Raw genomic sequence first — 22,601 nt, forward strand, 5'->3', positions numbered from 1 at the left:
CCAACATCTGAATCCTGAGGGCTTCTTGAACTGCCCCTGGATGGATAAGATGAAAACCAATGGACAGATGAAAATAGTAATAGTCACCACAGTATATGAAGAAAATACAAGGCCACAATTCAAGTATGGACACAGGGACTTATATGAATGTAGAATGAGACCAGAGGACATGGGCTACACCAGAACTCCACCAAGAAGAAAATCAGCATCCACTAAGAGGAGGAGCCAGGATATACAAACTATAACAGTGGCTGATTGACTGGATAGGGACAACCCCCTTCCGTGACCAGTCTACATACTACCATATAGATGTCACTGGGACGGCATCCAGCACTAAATGTCAGGGCACATCCATCAACACTCCTGTTATATGGGCCGGGCTAATGTCATGACATCAGCCTGGACTTGCCTCAGTGTAGTGGACATCACTCTGGGATATTACCACAGCTAGCGTAACTTGACATGATCAGAATGGAAGAGTCACCGATTGGGTAAAAACAGGACCTATTATGCCAAAATAAATTAGGTCTGAAAAAACTCTATACCTTTCTTTATAAATAATCCTGCTTCTTTTATACAAGAAACATTGAAGGCGTACCGTAGCCATTCACTTTATTAATTCTAGATGATGAAATGTTTCCTTCAGGTATGTTTTTAAACCTCAGAGCTGCACTTCATACATCATAGATAATGAAGCTAAGTGTAAAGTAATAACTGTGCCTAAATAAATAAATAGAACAGAACTTAATTTTCTCTCAGGAGCATTAAGAAGCAATGATTATTCAAGTGGAAATTAGAAATATTACCTTAATCACCAAATCAAATTTCTGGTGCAAATCTCTATTTACTGGCTTCAGAAGTGTCAGCACAGCCGTAGTACGATTCATATGAAAATATTCCGCATAATCCTCAGGAGTGCCTGCAAGAGAAGACAATGTCTTGAACATCTAATTGACAGAAAACAAAACACAACAATAGTTTCTTCCATGGCATCTTACGTATATGGTATGCTGCTTTCATTTTATTTCAAAGAGGTAATAAATGCATTCATTTTAGCACACAGGTAATAAAAAATGCAAGATAGCTTAAAAGAAGCAGAACTTAATATGATCAGGGACTGACATTATTTTATGTGATTCTGACAGTTCAATACTGTCTCTGCTTTTAATAACCTATCAAACAATTTATTGTATAATGGATTGAGTTTTATGCAATTTATAAACTGCAAGAGTGAATGACAATGACGATACCTTGGGATTATGTATTAAATATTAAATGCAGAGCCACAAAAGATACAGAAAGAAGGAATCATCAAAACACCATGTGTTTTTTTTCATTACATGCCAATAGTTTCAAAAACATGTCAAAGTTTAAGTATCCTGTCATGTTAAGTTTGAGAAACAAACATCATAATTCTCATACACTACCATACACAACAAAAACAAATAAAGAACCCAAACATTAGTCTAGAATTAAATTAACAACATTAATTCATTTAAAATAATAAAAGTAATAAGGCACAAATTTTCACTGCAGCCATGGTAACCAGTTATTTTCTATCCTTTAGGGCGGACACCCACTGGTGTTTTTCTATCCACTGCGCTGCAAGAGCAAATGAAAACTCTCGCCTCGCAATGCGAGAAAAAAAATGGAATGACGCCGGGATATCGTCAGTCTTTTCAATGGGCTCAGCAGCAGCAGCATGTTATCCCATTGCTTTCAATGTGATTGGCGCTGCTGCCGGTCCCATTGAAAGCAGTGGTTTTTGGCAAACCCTGCAGTATGATTTTCAGGGAAGGGCTTGAAATATAATCCCTTCCCTGAAAATCATCAATAAGTGGTAAAAAAAAGTTAAAAAAAAATTACTCACCTCTCTGCCGCTAAGACGCATCTTCTGTCTGGCTCCCCGACACTGCTGTCCAGCACTTTCAGCAGGTGGGGATTTTTAAATCCCCGCCTCCTGAAAGGGCTGTGCTGATTGGTTGAGCGCTCAGCCAATAACAGCTAGTGCTTAACCATTGGCTGAGCACTCAGCCAATTACAGATAGTGCTTAGCTATTCATTCACCCCGCGGTATTCTTCATATCTTTTCAAAGGGGCTAGCGCTGCTGCCGCTGGCCCCATTAAACGGACTGGCGATATCCCGGTCTCATTCCGGCGTCTTTCTTGTGCTGCGAGGCGAGTTTTTTCACTTGCTCTCGCAGCGCAAGATAGAAAAGAACGCCAGTAGGTGTCCGCCCTTAGACATTAAAATTTTGTTGAATTTCCAGTTCATTTTTACCAACTATAATTGGTTGTACAAGAAACACATGGCAGCAAGAGGAATACACTAACTATTCAATATGCAGAATGCTAGGGCAGCAGAAATGCAGTCCTAAGCTCTCACTCATGATCTGAAGGTTGTGGGCTCAATCCCTGTGTGGTTCAGGTAGCGGGTTCAAGATTGACTCATCCTTCCGATGTTGGTAAAATGAGTACCCAGCTTGCTGAGGGGGTAAAAGGATGACTGGCAAACCAACCCGCAAAACGGACTGCCAAGAAGACATCACCCTAGGAGTCAGTCATGACTCGGTGCTTGCATCAGGGGACTTTACCTTTACCTACATAGAATGCAGCCAAAGGGTGTTTTCGTACATAGGGTTTAAGGAAAGTTTTTCATGCAGTTTTTTTTTTCAGCCAAAGCAAGAAGCGGATTAAAATGGAATAGGAATATATAGAATGTACTTATACTTCTCCTTCCTGCTGGATCCACTTCAGGCTTTGGCTCAAGAAAACTGCATGAAAAACCTCCACAAAAGCTGTGTGTGAAACAATTGTCAAGTTGGTCTCACAAACAAGTGTTTTTGTAGATAAGAAAGCTGCAGTTTTCTAGCCAATACCAGAAGTGGATTCAAAAAGAAATGTGAAATATAAAGGAAGAACTTAAACTTCTTCTTGCTGTATCCACATTGGCTAAAAAATTGCATCAGAAAAATAAAATAAAAAATGTGGCTTTAAAAAGAAAAAAGAAAAACATGAGACCACCCATATAGTGCACTGTGCCCTATCTTAAAATATTTTCACCATATGTTATAATGTTCTTCTTACACTGAAAATCTTTTGGAAAGGAAGTTAGTTCATAATTGGGTAAAAAATAAGGGGGTCACATTAAAAACCATATACGGAGGCATATGCGAGGGAGTCCCCGAAGGTCCATAATCACTTCTGCTGCTACACTCTTTGACACTTTTGGGTGATTATTTACTTGTAGAGATCAGCAAACTTTTCAAAAGTTTGGTTCATCTGGTTTGCCAAATTTAGGTTCAAATCAAATGTACAAAAATGAGGAAGAGGTGAAGAAGGTTATTCAATGGATGTAGCTCAGTGATTAACACTGTCGTCTTCCAGTGCTAAAGCCCTAAGTAGAGATGAGCGAGCACCAAAATGCTCGGGTGCTCGTTACTCGAGTCGAACTTTCAGTGTTGCTCGAGAGTTCGTTTCGAGTAACGAACCCCATTGAAGTCAATGGGTGACTCGAGCATTTTTGTATATCACTGATGCTCGCTAAGGTTTTCATTTGTGAAAATCTGCAAAACACAAGAAAGTGATGGAAACGACACAGAAACGAATAGGGCAGGCGAGGAGCTACATTTTGGGCTGCATCTCAAGTTCCCAGGTCCCACTATTAAGCCACAATAGCGGCAAGAGTGAGACCCCCCCCCCCACTGTCAGCGTAAAGATCGTTCTCCTCTGCCACAGCTGTAACAGCTGTGGCAGAGAAGAACGATGTTAGCCCATTGAATTCAATGGAGCCGGCAATACAGCCAACTCCATTGAAAGCAATGGGCTGCCGGCAATCGCGGGATGAATTGTCGGGAAGGGGTTAAATATATAAGCCCTTCCCTGCAATTCATCTAGAAATGTGTAAAAATAAAAAAATATATATGTACTCACCTGGTCCCGGCAGAACGATGATAGCCCATTGAATTCAATGGAGCCGGCAATACAGCCGACTCCATTGAAAGCAATGGGCTGCCAGCGATCGCGGGATGAATTGTCGGGAAGGGGTTAAATATATAAGCCCTTCCCTGCAATTCATCCAGAAATGTGTAAAAATAAAAAATATATATATACTCACCTGGTCCCGGCAGACGGAGTTCATGAATGGGTGAGTGAGGGCTGCCTCTGATTGGTCAGGCTGTGACCAATCAGAGGCATCTCATTCAGCAGGCGGGGATTTTAAATCCCCGGCTGCTGAATACTACTCACAGCTGTTCAGAGCAGTTCAGGAGAACTGCAGCCTGCCGCGCTGAACTCCGTCTGCCGGGACCAGGTGAGTATATATATATTTTTTATTTTTACACATTTCTGGATGAATTGCAGGGAAGGGCTTATATATTTAACCCCTTCCCGACAATTCATCCCGCGATCGCCGGCAGCCCATTGCTTTCAATGGAGTCGGCTGTATTGCCGGCTCCATTGAATTCAATGGGCTAACATCGTTCTGCCGGAACCAGGTGAGTATATATATATTTTTTATTTTTACACATTTCTAGATGAATTGCAGGGAAGGGCTTATATATTTAAGCCCTTCCCGACAATTCATCCCGCGTACGCCGGCAACCCATTGCTTTCAATAGAGCCGGCTGTATTGCCGGCTCCATTGAATTCAATGGTCAGTGCTCGTTTAATCGGGACGAGTACCGCATGGTGCTCGTCTCGAGTAACGAGCATCTCGAGCACCCTAATACTCGAACGAGCATCAAGTTCGGACGAGTATGCTCGCTCATCTCTAGCCCTAAGTTAAAATCTGACCAAGGACAAGATCTGAATGGAATTGGGAAAATTCCATCACTGCAAGGCAACAATGCTAACTGCAGAGCCATCATGAATCTTCATTTTCTGGAGAAGGATAAGAATGAGAAGAAGAAACACAAAGAAAACCTATAACCTACTTGCATAAGTAGTCCTTGGTCAGATCTGAACCTAGGATTCTAAAATTGCAAGGCAACAGTGCCAACCACTAAACCACAATGATCCTTCTTCCTTCTCCAGAGGATGAGAAAAAGAAGAAACATAAATAGAACACACAAATTCCATGCAGATGTTTTCCTTGGTCAGATTTGAACCTAGGACTGCAATGCTGTAAGGCAACATTGCTAACCACTAAGCTTCTTCTTTATTCCTCCTCCTCTTTCACACTCGGGAGGAGAACAACAACAACAACAAGAAACAGAAACATGAGAAGAACATACAAACATCACGCAGATATTGTCTTTGTTCAGATTTAAACTTAAGACAGAGCGCTGCAAAGCAACAGTGCTAATGATTGAGTCTCTAAACTTTTTGTCCCACTTCCTCCTCCTGCTTCTTCCTCTTGTAGAGAAGGAGAAAAAGAAGAAATAGAAGAAGCACAATATATTCTCTTCTTTTTCCTACTCCTCTATTTTCTTGTGTTTCTCCAGCTTCTCATTTTACCTTATGTTAGTCTTCTCTTTCTCTTACTTCTTCTCCTTCACTTTTTTCTGGAGTACAAGGAAGGAGGAATCAGAAGGAGAAAGAGTAAGAAGAAAGAAGAAGAAGGATCATGATGGCACTTTAGCACTGTTGCCTTGAAGTGTTGGTGTCCTTTGTTTAAATCGGACCAAGGACAATATCTGCATGGAATTTGGATGTTCTCATTATGTTTTTTATTGTTCTTTTCATCCAGAGAAAAAAGAGAAAGCATGGTGGTTCAGTGGTTAGCACTGTTGCCTAGAGTCAAACCTAACTAAGGACAATATTTGCATAGAGCTTGTATGTTCTCTTTTTGTTTCTTGTTCTCCTTCTCCTCTTCCTCCAGAGGATAAAGAAGCACGGTGGCTCAGTGGATGTCAGTGTTTCCTTGTAGTGAAGGAGTCTTAGATTCAAATCTGACCAGATACAACATCTGCATTGAGTTTTTCAATTCCATGCAGATGTGTTGTCCTTGGTCATATTTGAACCTAAGACAAAGCACTGCAAGGAGCTACATTCATTTCAGAGGCACCACCACCTTGCTCTTAAACAATGTTCAGTACTTGTTTTAGGGGGTTTTATGAATTTCTGGTTCATCATAACAAATCACCTGAGTTTCAGGTTCTAGCTGCACCAAATGTTTTGCAAAGTTGAACCTGAATTCAGGTTCTAGAGGTTTGGTTCTCTCATCTATATCCATCAGATACAGTAAAATAATATAGGCAAAAAAAGCACTTCTGTGAATGAATAATAATAAACATATTATGTTAAAGTTACAATATGGTTTGACGGGTTACATTTTACATACCAACAAGGATGGAGAAAAGTATTCCAGGCCGGTCCGATATCGGTAATATGTCCATATCTTGATCTTCAGCTCGTATAAGTGGCGTAACATTAACTGGATTCACTCTTTCCTGTTAATAAAAAATATTTAAATGCTTAAACATAATTTCAAAAAGAATCAAGCAGCGGGAACAGCAACAAAGGATTATTTTTGGTCAGTCTAGTTGTATATATATATATATATATATATATATATATATATATATATATGTGAAAATATAGTATACAATATTTTCAGACAACACATTTTCATATGTTCTATGAGGCCATGTTTAGAAAACCGTGTCCTATGGGTGAAATAATATTAAAGTTTCACCTCCATACTTGTGAAAGTAGGACAGGAGACCCTAATTGATAAGTATTTAGTAGAAGGACTTTAAAGGGTTTATCCGGCATCTTCCATTTGAGATGTGTATATATATTTCTTATTTAAAGGTGGACTATTTAGTATGATATTGCTGTGGAGTGCTAGCTACAATGAGGACGTGGAGCCAGGATGACATCATGACGCCGTCCCGAGTCCAGAAGATTACTGTCAGCTAAGTACCTATGGTAAGTTATTCTGTGTGGGGCTTTTTTACTTCTACTTGATACTGTGTTCTATATATATTGCTCTTTCCATCTGCATTAAACATATTTCCTATCCTCCATGTAGAAACAGGCCACGTTCCTAGGTTTCTGACGTTGGGGTACCTCTATTGGGGCAACTGCCTTGTTTCAAGACAGGGTCTACTTCACCAAAGTTGGTTAGGGATAGAGTTTCTATATTCCTGTCACCAACATTGGTATTATACATTTTTATATTGGTAGATTGCAGACATTAACCATGTCTTGGTCTGATGTTCATGATGTCCATTGAGGATGCTATACTTGCACCTTAAACAAACATAACAGGTATGTATTAAAAAATATCCTTGCTCATTCCTTCACCCATAGCTTGCACAGAGGCTTTTTTGGGTGGTTGGTAGAGATGAGCGAGTACCAAAATGCTCGGGTCCTCGTTATTCGAGTCGAGCTTTTCGTAATATTCGAGAGCTCTATTCAAGTAACGAACCCCACTGAAGTCGATGGGAGACTCGGGCATTTTTGTATTGGACCCGCCGGGTGCCGAGCTTTTTTGCTTTCTCTCTCTCTCTCTTCCCCCCGCCAGCCAGCCACATACTGCTGTGGACTTGCACACACTGGCACGTCAGAGCAGGAAGTGGTAATACGGGGTGGGGTCGAACGTGGTGTGGTACTCGCTCGAGTAACGAGCACCATCGACTATGCTAATACTCGAACGAGCAACAAGCTCAGACGAGCATGCTTGCTCAACTCTAGTGGTTGGTGTTTGTCCTCAAATATGTAACATGACTGCAGCAAAGAAAGCCTATCTGTACGATATAAATAAGGTAGTGGGGCCATGTATGTGTTTACGTGTAGCGGTACAGTGGGCACCATAGGGAGCAAGGGAGGACATTTTTGCACTACACATCATAATACAAAACCTGTAAATTCTTCAAGAATTATATGTCTGTATGTATGAAAAAAAGATAAATCTGGACAAGCCCTTTAATTTAAATGGAGATGCTGAAAGGAAACACGCCTTTGAAAATAAAAAATAAAGCAAATATAGCTGTAATAAAAACTGTAATTTATACATATGTGAAGAGTCAAAGTAGTCACAGTAAGGAGTACTTTATGCTTAATATTTTGCATTCCTTAGCCATGGGCCATGGTGTCATAATAAAGTATATAACCAATAAAAAGCAGTATCTGCAGAGAGCAAAGAATGGCAAAATATGATTTCTGGGTACAAAATATACAGATCTTGTCACAACTATTTTCTCTACATACATAATGTAAAATGCTGCCAAGCAACACAGTTCTGAGACATTGAAACCGGATCTGAATTAAAAGAGAATGTATACTAGTTGTATATAATGTATATATGCACTACATTGTGTATGGACTGTGTATATTATACAGAATTTGGCAAGTCAAAAGACTCAATAGGTAACAGTACACGCAACTGCACAGTTGGGGGCGGTTATGATAGGCAGAATATACTAAGATGCCATAAATTCACGGTATTATATGGTATTTTATGACCTCGTCTTTTCCATAAACATACATTATAAATGTGCATTTATAAACATACCCCCACAGCTAAATAGGTCAATATTACATGCTTTATTACAGGCCTTGCCTGTGCTTTGCTGTGCACATAAATGTGATGCAGTGTGATGTTCTGCTGCATCTGAGAGATGCAGTATGATATTCTGCAGCAGAGGACAAGTGCATGTTGATGTTCTGCTGACGCTGAGGTATATATTACGAGGTTCTGCAGCAACTTTGCATATTTCAAAGTTAAACTAGGTGATTAAGAGAAGGCAAGGTACACAAGCAGTGTGTAAAGAGTTCATGGATGTAAATGAAGGGAACATGTGAGAAGTTGCCATTTGGTATACCTATGGTTTGGCGAGAGCCAAGAGATCATTCCAGTGACTGGTATGGTGAAAACTTCAGGATATAACAAGAAAAATAAATATAAAATACAGTATCCTTGTCTACCATCAGCTATACATCCAGTGTCTCATTCATCTGAAATCCCAGTGCCAGTTTTCGCTGAACTACCCTCTCTCGAAGAACCTGATTATGGTGAAGAACTAAGTGACAGCAATAATAAAGATTTTGAAATTAAAGATGATGTGAGTGAAATTTAGGTTGGTTCATAGAAATTGGTTCATTCTGATGATCCCTTTAAGGCATTCAGGGAGGTCATCATGCCTCGTTCATGAACCATGAAACATTTAGTAATCTTGTACTTTTTCAGAATTATGGAGACACAATTATTTGCTAATTTATCTCAGAAATGGGATCAGGATGCGCCAAGAAATGCTCAATGTGGAGGGGTTATCCTTTAATTGTTATGTTTACCCGGCATCTGCAAATTCCAAAGTGTTTATGCCAAAAATGATATCTTAGCTTGGGAAAATCATCTTGTAGCCAAAAATGTATCTAATCATATATCTTGCATATGTGACATTTGTATAATCCATCCTATATTTCCTTCCTTTTAATAAAATTACGGTGTTGGGCGGCTGAGATTCAGAATTCATTACCATTAACTGAATTCAGATCTCTTGTCTGAGTTTTTGGTTAACGGCTAAGTCACTTGTGACTCTTACTTATTGATTTTACCTGATTTAGGTGTACTTCTTAAAAAAGTCTTTAACAATGACTTAGTTCATAAGGGATTTGATCAGCATGAGCTGAATGATTTGGCACGAGATTTGAGACTATCAAGAAAAAGGCTTAACTTGCTTGAAAAAGCAGCATTTCTGCAATAGTGTAGAAGTGACAGCGGCTTTACGTATTGCCATAACATACTTGGTTTAATGGAGAAATTGGGACACCCGATCTATAACTCAACTGATAGCTCAAAGCAGAGTTTACAGTGTGTCCTCCTCCACAATGGTCATTTTATTTGGTGCAGTCTCAATTGGCCATTCTTTGTGAAGGATATGGAGACATAAAGAGAGTCATTAAGTTGTTGCAATATCACAAACACAATTGGATCATCTGTGTTGGACTTAAAATGGTATGCTTCCTTCTTGGTCAGCAACGTAGATACACCAAGTATCTCTGTTACCGGTGCATGTGGGACAACATAGCTCTTGAGAAACATTGGGTGGAAAGAAATTGGAATCCAAAATCTGACATCAAACCTGGTGATCCAAACATTCTACATGAACCACTTGTTGACAGAAAAAAAATATTGTATTCCCACCTCTGCACATGAAACTGGGTCTCATGAAACAATTTGTTAAAGCTTTGCCAACTGAAGAAGACGGTTTTAAATACCTAATTTTGGCATTTCCTAGCCTGTCATTTGAAAAACTAAAAACCAGTGTGTTTGATGGTCCACAAATTCGGCAACTCATTGGGACCATGTCAGAGCTCTAAAAGAACGCTTGGTTATCATTCAAAGACATGGTCAAGGACTTTCCTGGAAATAGGTGTGCAAAGAATTTCACGGAAATTTACAGAAACTCTTGGAAAGCTACAAAATGCTTGGTGGCAACATGAGCATCAAGGTGCATTTTCTTGATAACTTCCCGGAAAGTCTTTGTGTGTTCAGTGATGAGCAATGTAAATTATTCTACCAAGATTTGAAGGTCATGTAGAGACTGTATCAGAGTAGATGGGATGTACATATGATGACCTAGTATTCTTGGAGCATCAGGTGAGATTGTCCACAGACTGAACACTCCAGGAAAAGCTAGCCTATAAGCATACATTTTTACATTAACCGTTACTACTTGCACACAATCTTATCCATACAGAAACAATATATACTTTGTATGGACAAGATAACTTTGAATAAACATTACATTCTGGTAATGATTTGATTTTCCATTGTATGTACATGTGTATGGTTTTTGAGAAAAACGGAGGGTATCCTATATTTTACAAAGTTGATGTGATAGAGAACAACTGGGGTCATTTTTTTCAATTCAGAAGCCAAAAGTTATAAAAAAAAAACAAGTGAAAGTTCTAAGTCAACAAAAATTGTGTTCCCCAGTGAATTGGTATTGCTGCATTTGTAACAACTTGTACTATGAATCTAACAAACATATTATGTTGGGTTTCTGTTATCTTTGTGGATGTTTCTTTCACTACCTATCTACACACTGTTGTAGACCACATACACCTCTTCATGACAGCTATATGGTATAATGGCAGTGGCTTTTTAAGCAAAATAATGCAATACTTGTCCTACTCAGTAGTGATGAGCAATTAGTGGAATAATTAGTTCCTGTTAGTATTGGGCTGATTTCACAAAACCATTGTCATTAATCGGGGAGGTCAATTCCAACTCCCATTAAAGTAAATTATAGTAAAAATTAAGTCCATTAATTTGCCCTCCAGAAGGTCCTCAATGCAACCAAAGCCCCCCAAATTGCATGGGATTACAGTCGCACATATAGGGAACACTGTGCTCCTCCCAAAAACTGGTAGGCTGGTGTAGGTGTGAATTGTAGCACACAGGGGTCATTGAAAACAAAAGAAGGTTGTCCAGCAGTTTCTCTGTTTATTTAAAAAGCAAGGTAATAAATTTTAGGGCTTGTGGTTTTAGTGCAGTATAGGCACGTGAAAAGATTGCGGCTATACTGCACTAACAATAGCATGAATGGGCGATGTCCAACTATTAAGTCTCGAGTTTTATTAGCAGTGAAATTGCTTCTTCACAGGATCGGGAGCTGCGTGTTGTGTGTTATATCCAGCTCCTATAGGAGTCTATGGAAACTCTTGAGCAGCATGCCCCAAAGATAGGTCAGGTCCTATCTTTTCTCGCAGCATGGACCATAGATGCGAACTTTGCACACATATGTTCTATCTTTGTTAAGTGTGAGCTTTTCGCACATCTAAAATTCCTTAAAGGTGAACGCTACTATAGGAAAGCATTGGCTCTATTAGATGCATTCCTTTCATGCGCCTATACTGTGCTAAAACCACGCTCATGTGAACAAGGCCTTACATGGACAAATTTTACAAGATGAACACAACACTCAAGCACAGTCCTGCTCAAATTAATGGCTGTAGAACTACAGCTGTTTCTGATGCTTTACAAAATTTTTGTTTTGGGAGAAGGAGGAGGTAACATGACGGAAGCAGGAGAAAGAGAGTAGCAGTTGTTCCCCCACCACTAGCAGCAGCAATACCTTGAGGGCATAGTGTGCTCCTTGTGGAAATATGAGAGCTGTAGCTCCATATTTTCATATTGACATATTTTTCATTTAGGGGAAAGAAGGAGGAAACATGACGAAAGCAGGAGAAGAAGATTAGCAGCACCACCAGCAGAAATAGCACCTTGAGGGCACACCCCTATGAGACTTCCTCTGGTGGTGGTGCTGTGGTGGCTTCCTGCTCGTCCACTATGAGCCGCGGAGCTGTGATCCATTGCGGATACATCCCTGTGGCCCTGGAGAAATGCTATGCTCAAGCTGCTTAACAGTTTATCCTGATGGTGTTGCATTTGAGGTCCCTGTCCACTGAATAAGATTTGTCATTTTGGACTTGTAGCAGAGATCATGGAGGGTCAACAACTAGTAATGATCTGATGTTTTGATGTGGGCTATGCAATGATTCTTCTGCAAGCAGTGCAGCATAAAAGCACTCATATGCCTCAAAGTGCTTAAGAGTGATGGACCACACTCCTTGAAGTCAGGCCTAAGAGTGTCCCCTGGCTAGTACTGCCATCCATGTAGAATCACTGGGGTAAGTGATGGACAGAAGGAACATTATGTAGCTCCCTGCTCTGCCTCTGGACTTATATGAACCCCCTCTTTCTCCTCTTCTTCCTTCTCATAGTCTTCCTCCTTTAAACGTCTCCCATGGGAGTAGGAGAAGATGCCCCCCTCTCTTACCTAAAGCCACTCTTCCTGGAGTTTTGAATAAGAGCAGATTGGCAAGACAATCGGGAGATTGGTATCCCTTGTTCCTGTGACCACACATCATTGACACTGAGGCCCTGTAGACTCAGTTCCAGCAGGCGGAAAACATACTCATCACTCCGCCATCCTGACTGACCATTTTGGACACTTTCTTAAAGCAGGCTAAAATGCCATACATGTCTTTGATCTGCAGCCAATCCACAGATGTCAAATGACCAATCTCTATACAGCACCTGCTAACGGCATACACCATCTAGTACTCCATGATCATTCTCTGCTCCTGGCTTACACTCTTCAACATATGCAACACAGAATTCTACAATGCAGGCACATCACAGATGAAGGTGCTAGCACAAAGTGTCACTGCACCTTCATCAGTGAGGGGCAACTGGGTGTTAACGATGAAAGTGCAAGCACAGTTTCCTGACCTTCTCCAGCAGCAGATGTAAACCTGGGTAATTGTTGAGGTAGCGCTGCACTACCAGGTTCATCAGATGGGCCAGGCACATGTGTGAGATTGCCGAGGTGAAGAGCTGCCAGCAGGTTAGTCCCATTGTCACACACAAATATGCCTAGCTTCACATTGTACGGGGTCAATCACATGTCAGCCTGAGCCTGTTGAGTTGTCAACAGCTCTTTGGATGTGTGGCTGCACTCTCCTAGACGTGTTTTAGGACAGCAGGATGGAGGACAAGTTTTCTCACATACAGATATCTGTGCTGATGTGGAGGGTGTTGGAAGATCATATGAAGAGGTGAAGGAAGAGAAGGAGGATAGTGAAGACAGGACAGATTCAGATAAATTACTCACAAGTCTTGGGGGTACCATTAAATGTGGAGCATAACTTTTGGCTTTATGCCCCACCTGCAGTACATTGACCCAGTGTGCTGTTAATAATATGTAATACTCCTGGCGATGTCCATGTCCATGGTCAGGTGTACCCTGCCACTGACAGTGTTCTGCAATGCCAGGGACACATAATCACTCACATGGTAGTGCAGGGCAGGGACGGCAAAGGTGGCTCGGAATCTGGTACTGTAGATTAGCATAGAGCATCACATTGTGGAAGGCGTCTGTGTCTACTAGCCTGAAGGCAGCATTTTCATTTCAAGCAGCTGGGCAATGCTTGTGCTTAAGCTCAGTGCTTGTGGATGGTTGGGGTGGTATATTTTCTATTTTCCCATAGCTGGGGGATGGAGGGCTGGCTGCTGACCTGGGACACACTGGAATATGGAATAGATGTCAATGTCAGTGAAGGTGGTGGTGATAGTGGTGGCTCAACTTCTTCCCTCTTTTTCCCATTCCTTGCTCTAAAGCCTGTAGCCCACTTGTTCACTGTGGACCTAAAATAGGCCTGCCACTATCCTTACACAAACTGCCTGTTTGTGCTCAGAGGCTACTGCATGAACGGGGGTGGAAGAGGCGGCTACAGCAGTGGAAGAGAGAGTAGGTATGATTCTGTTTGGGAAGAAAGGAGTCAAGTTTTTATAATTCTGGGCAAATCCCTTTAACTTCATTTTGATTTATTTCTGCTTTGACCAGCAGATGACTGCTAGAAGGGGCTTAGTTAAAAGGTGGTGATTGATGCATTTTGTCTTCTACTGTGTCCAGAGCAATTAGAGATCTGTCCCTCTGCAATCAGTTGTCCTCCAATCGGAAAAAAGGATTGTGAAAAGGAAGAAAATGACTAATCTCCTGAGTTACATATCAGATCAAACCAATTATATTTCTAATTTTCTATTGCAATATTGGACAAAATTGGATAAAAGGAAAGAAGTTTATTGTCAGGGTGATGGGGCCGTGTTCACCAACCCGTGACATAAGGCACCCAGGGGCAGACTGCAAGGTCAACTTATTCCCAGCTCCCTGGATCCTGCTCTCATGCAGGATGGAACCTAAATAACATTCAACATAGGCTCATACACCCCAAAGCACTTTGCTGCTACTACTGACTGTTTCTGACAGGTAGGTCAGCCACCTTGCTTCTGCTTGCTCTGTAAATATGTGCCTTCCCAATTTCCACCAGCCAAAACACAATAAATACACAGTTAGAGTTGTCTATTACTTTTTTAGATCTACCAGGACTGATTAATAGAGTTTTAAGGCTTTATTCTAAAAAGGTTAGCAGTGCTTAGAAAAAAATATACAAACAGAATAGTGTACAAAAGGATAAGGAGCATACAAAATATACACAAAACAGAAGTATCGCGGGACGGACCGCTTCCATTAACTGCAATGAAAGCCGTCCGTGTGATTTTATGCAAAGATAGGAACATGCTGCGGTTCTCCCCCGTGAGTGGAAAATCGCTGTTGATGTCCGCTCAGGGGAAGGGGAGGATCTTTTACCATTGCATGCCTATGGACACACATTGCTGCGGAATTTGCGGCAGGTGTCTGACAGTGAATTCCGCAGCGATAATCCAGCCGTGGGCATTAAGTCCTTAGTGAGCATTTTTTAATGGTGCTATTATCAGGGATTTCTGTTTGTTTTTCTTTGTGGACAGATAATTCTATAAAGGTCAACATGCATAGCAAATGCACTACATGCAAAACATGTTTGTAAGGTTTTGAGGCTTTGTTTCAAAATGCAGCATGAGCTGAGTATGGAGTTTTCCCGTTGTCTGTAGATCTTCAAAAAAATCAGAAATAAATGCATGTTTTAAATGTTTAAAAGAAAAAAAAAACATTTGACATGCTTAGCATTTTTACAGGCATTTAAAAAACGCTGAAAAAAGTATGTATGTGAAGGAGCCCTTAAAGGGGTATTCCCTTCTCGGCTTTTCATGGCTGAGATGGGAGAACCCAGCTCTCTGTTTCTAACCACCTGTCGGAAACAGACAAGTGTTGAAGCCAGCGCTGTTTGCATAGCTTTCATTTACTTCAATGAGAGCTAAGGAAATACTGCTGGGCTTAGCTAGTAACTATAGCAGCGGATTCCCATCTTGACTATAAAAAGCTGAGTTAGGAATACCCTTTTAAAGGGAATCTGTAAGCTTGAACGTGCTGTTCAAACCACAGGCAGCATGTTATAGAGCAGGAAGAGCCAAGCAGATTGATATGTAGTTTTATGGGGAAATATACAGTATAACTTATAATTTACTCATTTACACCTTTGCACATTCTTATCTGACAAGGCCAATGGGCGGTCCTATCAGTGATTGACAGCCTTCTCTATATGTACAGTCATACACAGATACTTGTTAATCATTGATAGCTCCGCCCATTGGACTGTTCAGCTCAGAATGTGCAGAGATATAAATGAATAAAATGCAAGTTATACTGAATCTTTCCACATAAACTATATATCAATCTGTTCAGTTCTTCCTGCTCTATAACATCATGCCTGCAGTTTAGACATCAGTTGACAAATCCCCTTTAAATCAACACTCTGCCTTAAAGATGGCCGTACTTCTTTTCTGAATGCACACTGTACATTGGCATGCAATGGTATTCTAAGATACTACATGATGCTCTGATTGGCCAGTGCTACTCACGTGAGCAGCACTGGCCAATCAAAACAGTGGGTAGTGTCTTAGACTAATGATGCATGCTAATGCACAGTATACATAAGGTAGTCAGAGAGGCAGCGCAGCCATCTTTGTTTGCCCAAGCCTGGAGGGTTGCTTTAAAGGCAGCTGTAGGGTTTTATTTAACAACATATATACTGAAATAAATGGTCAGCTAAGGTGATTGTTCCAATATAAGTTATTTAGGTCGTCAAGGTAATTAAGGCTAAAATGTGAATGTTTAAAAAGAAAACAAAATATTTTTACTATTATACCTTTGATACTATATTTTGATGAAACAGAGGGTTGGTACTTATGAATTACTAAAAAATATATATTCAAGCACAATTAAAAAAACACACTATTTTCTATGGTGATATATTGCATGTCATAGGCTGTGAAAGTAATATATGTCTATTTGAAACCCTTTATTACTCACATTGGGACAGCTTAATTGCAAAATGCATTTGCCAAATTGAAACACGGTTGAGATAATTTTCTTAAGCAAGAGACTTTTTATCCATTCTCCCTATCCAAGCCACAGAGCATAGGCGCCAAAAAAAAAATCACCATGATGCCCATTTTACTGAACGTATGTAAACACTCCAAGCAAAACCTGCTGTGAAAATGAAGTTAAGCGTCTGTATAAATACTTCACAACAAACAATTTGTTTGAAATCTCTTCCAAAGTCAAAATGTATCTTCCACGCTTAGTATAAAGACTTCAAACAGTAACAACTCCCTCTATTAAATGTTGCTTTTACTAGTGTCTATCCAGTTTCATTAAAAAACACTGCAAAGAGAAAGGCTTGTAATTAACGTATTTGCATAACAGTGGTCCATCAGCACTTACATTACTATTTCTCAAATGGTAAAATATGTTGTTGCATGCATTGCCAAATACAAAAATACTCTACTCACCTATTAAATAATGATAATTCAGGGCTCATTATAATAAAACATGCCTTTGTTCCCTAATAATGTTGTATTTTGATCTTCTTTAACAGATCTGCTTGTCGTAATATATATACACTACACACATACATACATACAGTATAGAGTTTACATACAGTGGTGTTCAAATAGTCATGGGACAAGACCACTTCTAGCCCGCTGCAGTGCAGCAACTCCACTTGGTATCGATTCCACAAGTGGCCAAAAACATCTGTAGGGATGCTGAGCCATGCTGTCTAGAGAGCCACCCATAGCTCCATGGTATTTGCCGATGCAGGATCTCACACATGCCACACCAGTATGAAACCACGACCAACCTGCACAGTGTCTTGTTGACAACTGGGGTCCATGACTTCATGGGGTCTGCACCATACATGAGCCCTACCATCAACCTGAAACCAATTGGTATTGTGACTCTTTGGACCATGTTGTCAGTTCTCTAGGGTCCAGTTAGCAACCTCACAAGCCCAAGTGAGGCGCTGTGTCTAGTGTTGTGGTGTTAACAGAGACAATTCGTTGGATCTTTTGTTCCCATATCCCATGAAAGCTAAAAAATGCTACAGTGACCTATGGGATATGCATGTGGAGCCTCCTGCATTCAATGTGCATGTGTTTTCCGCCAAAGTCACTTATCTGGTCACACAGACAATTCTAGCCAGCCGCCTTCGGTTGTGATCACTATACACTCATGAGTAGCTACTGTGCTGTTCACTGTGGGTGGTAATGCCTTCAATGATGTTTTCTTGGTACACAAGTGACACTATGAATCAAGGAATATTACATGCCCACTCAACTTCAGAAATTCTGTCACCCACTATTATTGCCTTGTTGGAACTCCAATAATTCACATGGCTTTCCTATGAGCATGCTGGCCAGTGTTCAACCACACTTACGAGATAACACCTCACAACTTATGTATGTATACACTCATCTCTGTCTTCCAGAAACCACTACATATTTGAAGTGGAATCTATATGCTATAATATTATTTTGAATGATCAAAGTTAGTATTTTGAGTAATATCTTAGCGGTGGCATGGTATTACCTTAAATACTGCTACCTAGAATCCCCATTTTTTTATCCGTTGATACAAATATTCCATTCTTCTAATACTTATAATCATTTAGACTTTTTTTTAATGTGAGGCCAAATCCATACGGGCAGAAATTCCGCGGCGGGATCCCCAGCAGAATTTCTGCCCGTGCCCACTGCCATAGGATTGCATTAGATAATGCAATCTTACGCAGACAGCCGTGATTTAACCGCGTGAAAACTCGTGCGGTAAACAAATCGCGGCATGCCCTATTTCTGTGAGGTTCGCACAAAAACGTCACTGGTGATGCGCTGGCTCTGGTCTGCGTGTGTGAGGCTGTGCAACAGCCAGCACAGAGCAGAGCAAGACGCCGGGAGGAGGTGAGCGCTGGCCGTCTGCAGGCGGTCTAAAGAAAAGTGTGATCATTAAAATTCATAGTTTGCTAAAATAACAATTGAGATGCATTGGTACACAATACATTTTCCTTTTCAATCCCCCATGTTCAACATGAGCATGTCAAAGCAACCTGACAGAAGGGCAGTTAATTGGCATTATATTATTTTCCCATGTCACAGATGGCACAACATCAAAAAGAAAAGGTAGTGTTAATAAAACATCTGAGTCTAATCCAACAGAGAGTAGGTGTATATTGGTATCAGAAAGTTTAAGCACTTACTGATCCTTCTTCCTATTCTGCAAATGTCCTGACTTGATTTTGCAGTCTGATTCATAACTGAGGAAATGTCATATTACTTACTTCATGTGCTTTTCTTAGGGTGCGGGCAGACGAGCGTAGGCGTATTTACGTTCGCACGAGCGCAACGTATAATCGCCCGAGAGAACGTTTTTCACCGATCACGACCAGAGCTAGAAAGCGTATTTTCGTTTGTTCCTACTTTGCAAACGGTCTTTTCGGCCATCGAATATGCGTTGGCGCGTATTTCGGTCGCATATGTTCCGTTTTTTTTTTGGGTTGCCGTTTTTACGCGCCGTAAAATCGCCCATGTGAACGAATACATTCGAAACCATTGCCTCAGATGGTCACGTATATACGTTTGGTCGCAAAAACGCGCCGTTTATGCGCTCGTCTGCCCGCACCCTTATACTGAGGGTTAGGAAAAGTATCATTTCTCCTTACGGAGAGCACATAGAAGGTGTAGGGAAACCCCCTGCACTCAGGTATCTTTGACAGCCGGGTGCAGGCAGATTTTAAATTTGCCGGGCTCTCCTGCGTTCTGCACATGCGCAGAAGCCCCGCAGAAGGTCCCAATCTCCACGGAACATGACGGAGAACCGGGGTAAGTATTTTCAGCTGCCCCCATGGATCCGATCCATGAGGGAAGCTGAAGATTTACCTTTTTTAAACTTTTTTTTTAACTTTTCTGTGATCGCCGGTATCCAATGGATACCGGTCACCTCCATCTCCAGTGACATCTCCTGCCTCCTGGCTACCTTCAGGACTAATTAAGTGGACTAATTAAGTATTTATTTCTCTACTCATCCTGTTCAGGTATTTTTTTAAGTGCAAATTATTCACACCATGTCTGTGCCTTTCCATATGTGTGTATATAAAAATGCTTGTGTCTTCAGATCTATTCCGTAAGCCTGAGGAAGAACCCAAAATAGGTTTGAAAGCTCGCTATAACAATGTATTTTTGTTAGCCATTAAAAGGTTTCATATCTACAAGATTACTTGGCTTCCCTTGCTGAGAACAATCACATTTTGTTAGAAGATCTGACATTGACTTGCAGGAATGCTTCCTTTCAATAGGTGGTGCTGTAGAGGCATTGTTTCATCTTCCTATTTGCTCAAACTGAACAATGAAATCTTAATTGCTACATTTGAATTACATCATTAAATAAATTACTAGATTATTTCATCTGTTCAGCAATAGAGATAAATTACATAAATATGTCTAGAATATAGGGACATAACTCCTTAAAATTTGGAGCTCTAGTTTTGATGGCAGAATTTAATTAATCTGCCAAGAAAGTAGCTAATAGCATTACATATTTTTACAGCAGCATACATTTAGATTATTACTACTACAATTTCTAGCATCTTCATATCCAACTGAAATTATACAATGAAAATCTGAATTTAGTGTAGCTAATAAGGATATAAATATGTATCTAACCTTACAATGATGGTTAAAGGGTTTGTCTGAGAGTATGAGTACTTTTTTTTTTTTACATGGGCCAATTGTAGCCCACAGTAATCACTCAAAAGCATGATCATGGGTGACTGATGTCCTTTGTAATCACGAGACTCGAAAGGGAAAGGGATCAAGAATCACTCACTTGTTGGCATTACTTGGTTTTTAGCTAACCTAAAAAAAACAAGTGACTATCAACTTGTGTAAACAGGCAGTCATTCAGGGGGGCTGTGGCCAGCAGCCAATGGCAGAGGAAGCATAGCTCCTCCCTCTGCCTGCACCAACGGCTTAAGGCCTCAGTCAGACGAGCGTTTTTTCGCGCGATTTGCGCGTGCGCATGCGATCTGCGCATATATAGACCCAATGCTTCACAATGGGATCGGTCACATGTCCGCTTTTTATGCGGATATGCGATAAATTATAGGACACGATGAATCGCAGAACACGCCTATCTGCGTTTTGCGATTCCTTGTGTTCTATATATGCGCTCAATGGGGCCGGCGGCAACAGCGCCGACCCCATTGAGAACATATACTATAAAGATTGTTCTCCTCTGCCACAGCTGTAACAGCTGTGGCAGAGAAGATCGATGTTCGCCCATTGAATTCAATGGAGCCGGCAATACAACCGGCTCCATTGAAAGCAATGGGCTGCCGGCGAGCACGGAATGGATTTTCAGGAAGGGCTTAAAAATATAAGCCCTTCCCTAAAAACCATCCTAAAATGTGTAAAAATAAAAAAAATAAATATACTCACCTTTTCCCTGCACTGCTCTGTGTACTATTCAGCAGGCGGGGATTTAAAATCCCTGCCTGCTGAATGGGCTGCCTCTGATTGGTCACAGCTTTCACCAATCAGAGGCAGCTCTCACTCACCCATTCATGAATTTATGAATGGTTGAGTGAGTGCTGCCTCTGATTAGCTGAGCGCAGGGACCAATCAGAGGCAGCTCTCAGCTGTCATTCAATAGCTGAGAGCTGCCTCTGATTGGTCCCTGCGCTCAGACAATCAGAGGCAGCACTCACTCACCCATTCATGAATGGGTGAGTGAGAGCTGCCTCTGATTGGTGAGGGCTGTGACCAATCAGAGGCAGCCCATTCAGCAGGCGGGGATTTTAAATCCCCGCCTGCTGAATACTACACAGAGCAGTTCAGGAGAACTGTCGGTCAGACGCGGCTGAACTCCGTCTGCAGGGAAAAGGTGAGTATATATATATATATATATATATATATATTTATTTTTTTTACACATTTTAGGATGGTTTTCAGGGAAGGGCTTATATTTTTAAGCCCTTCCCGAAAATTCATCCGGCGCTCACCGGCAGCCCATTGCTTTTAATGGAGCCGGCTGTATTGCCGGCTCCATTGAATTCAATGGGCGAACATCGTTCTCCTCTGCCACAGCTGTGGCAGAGGATAGCGGGCAACGCTGGGCTGTTTCGCCGAAAACGCTGCTAGCTGCAGATATTTTGGCAAATCGTCGGCCCCAGTCACGCGATTTGCAGATGCGCATCCATCATGCGATCCGCAAATTGCGTGAAAAAACACCCGTCTGACTGAGGCCTAAAGCAGCACTAAGCAGCAGCGGAGTCAACCACAGGAAGCTTCCCCTACCACATAAAGCCTCCTGGAACTACCCAGCACTGAAGCATGGCAAAAGGTAGGGCAAAAAAGAGCCCAATAAAAGCTCACTAAGTTCTTTACTGGTAGTGGGGAAATCCAAGATGGCCACCACCAGCAGCATCTCCACATAAGCTCCAGCACAGCTTCTGACACTGTGACAGGGGATTCTGATAAGGGGAAGGAATTACAACTCCTTAATGAGTCTCTGCCTCACTTTGCTGACAGCTCTCTATCACCAGCAGTGTTATCAGAGCCACGGGAGGGCGAGGGAGTGAGGAGTGTCGGGATGGCTTTCATGCATTAACCCCTTTGGTGCTTGCTACTCTCCTCTCCAAAGAAAAACACTGTGAAAATCATAAAAATGTCACAACTGTAACCCCTTCACACCCCTTAAATCAGCTGAGATGCCCATTACAGAGTCATTAATGAGCTCCCTGTTAGCTGATCTAAAGCTTTCTATGCAGAAGGATATACAACAGGCTCTCCTCTCACTGCAAACAGAAATAACCTCTAATGGTGATCGCACTTCACACATTGAAAATAAAATGGCGGAGCACTTAGAGGCTGA

General features: G+C 41.2%; 1 protein-coding gene across 1 annotated transcript in view; it reads right to left on the reverse strand.

The window, feature by feature from the left end:
• The window catches only part of PCDH15 (protocadherin related 15), a 1,187,477-nt gene that overhangs the window by 821,090 nt on the left and 343,786 nt on the right, over window positions 1-22,601 (reverse strand). The window contains exons 9-10 of the mRNA XM_066601652.1: window positions 6,284-6,392; window positions 807-919 (exon numbers count right to left, since the gene is read on the reverse strand). Coding sequence (XP_066457749.1) covers window positions 807-919; window positions 6,284-6,392 — 222 coding nt within the window. The remainder of the gene's footprint in view (window positions 1-806; window positions 920-6,283; window positions 6,393-22,601) is intronic.

The sequence above is a fragment of the Eleutherodactylus coqui genome, chromosome 4 (genome assembly GCF_035609145.1).
Source record: "Eleutherodactylus coqui strain aEleCoq1 chromosome 4, aEleCoq1.hap1, whole genome shotgun sequence".
NCBI classification, from domain to species: domain Eukaryota; kingdom Metazoa; phylum Chordata; class Amphibia; order Anura; family Eleutherodactylidae; genus Eleutherodactylus; species Eleutherodactylus coqui.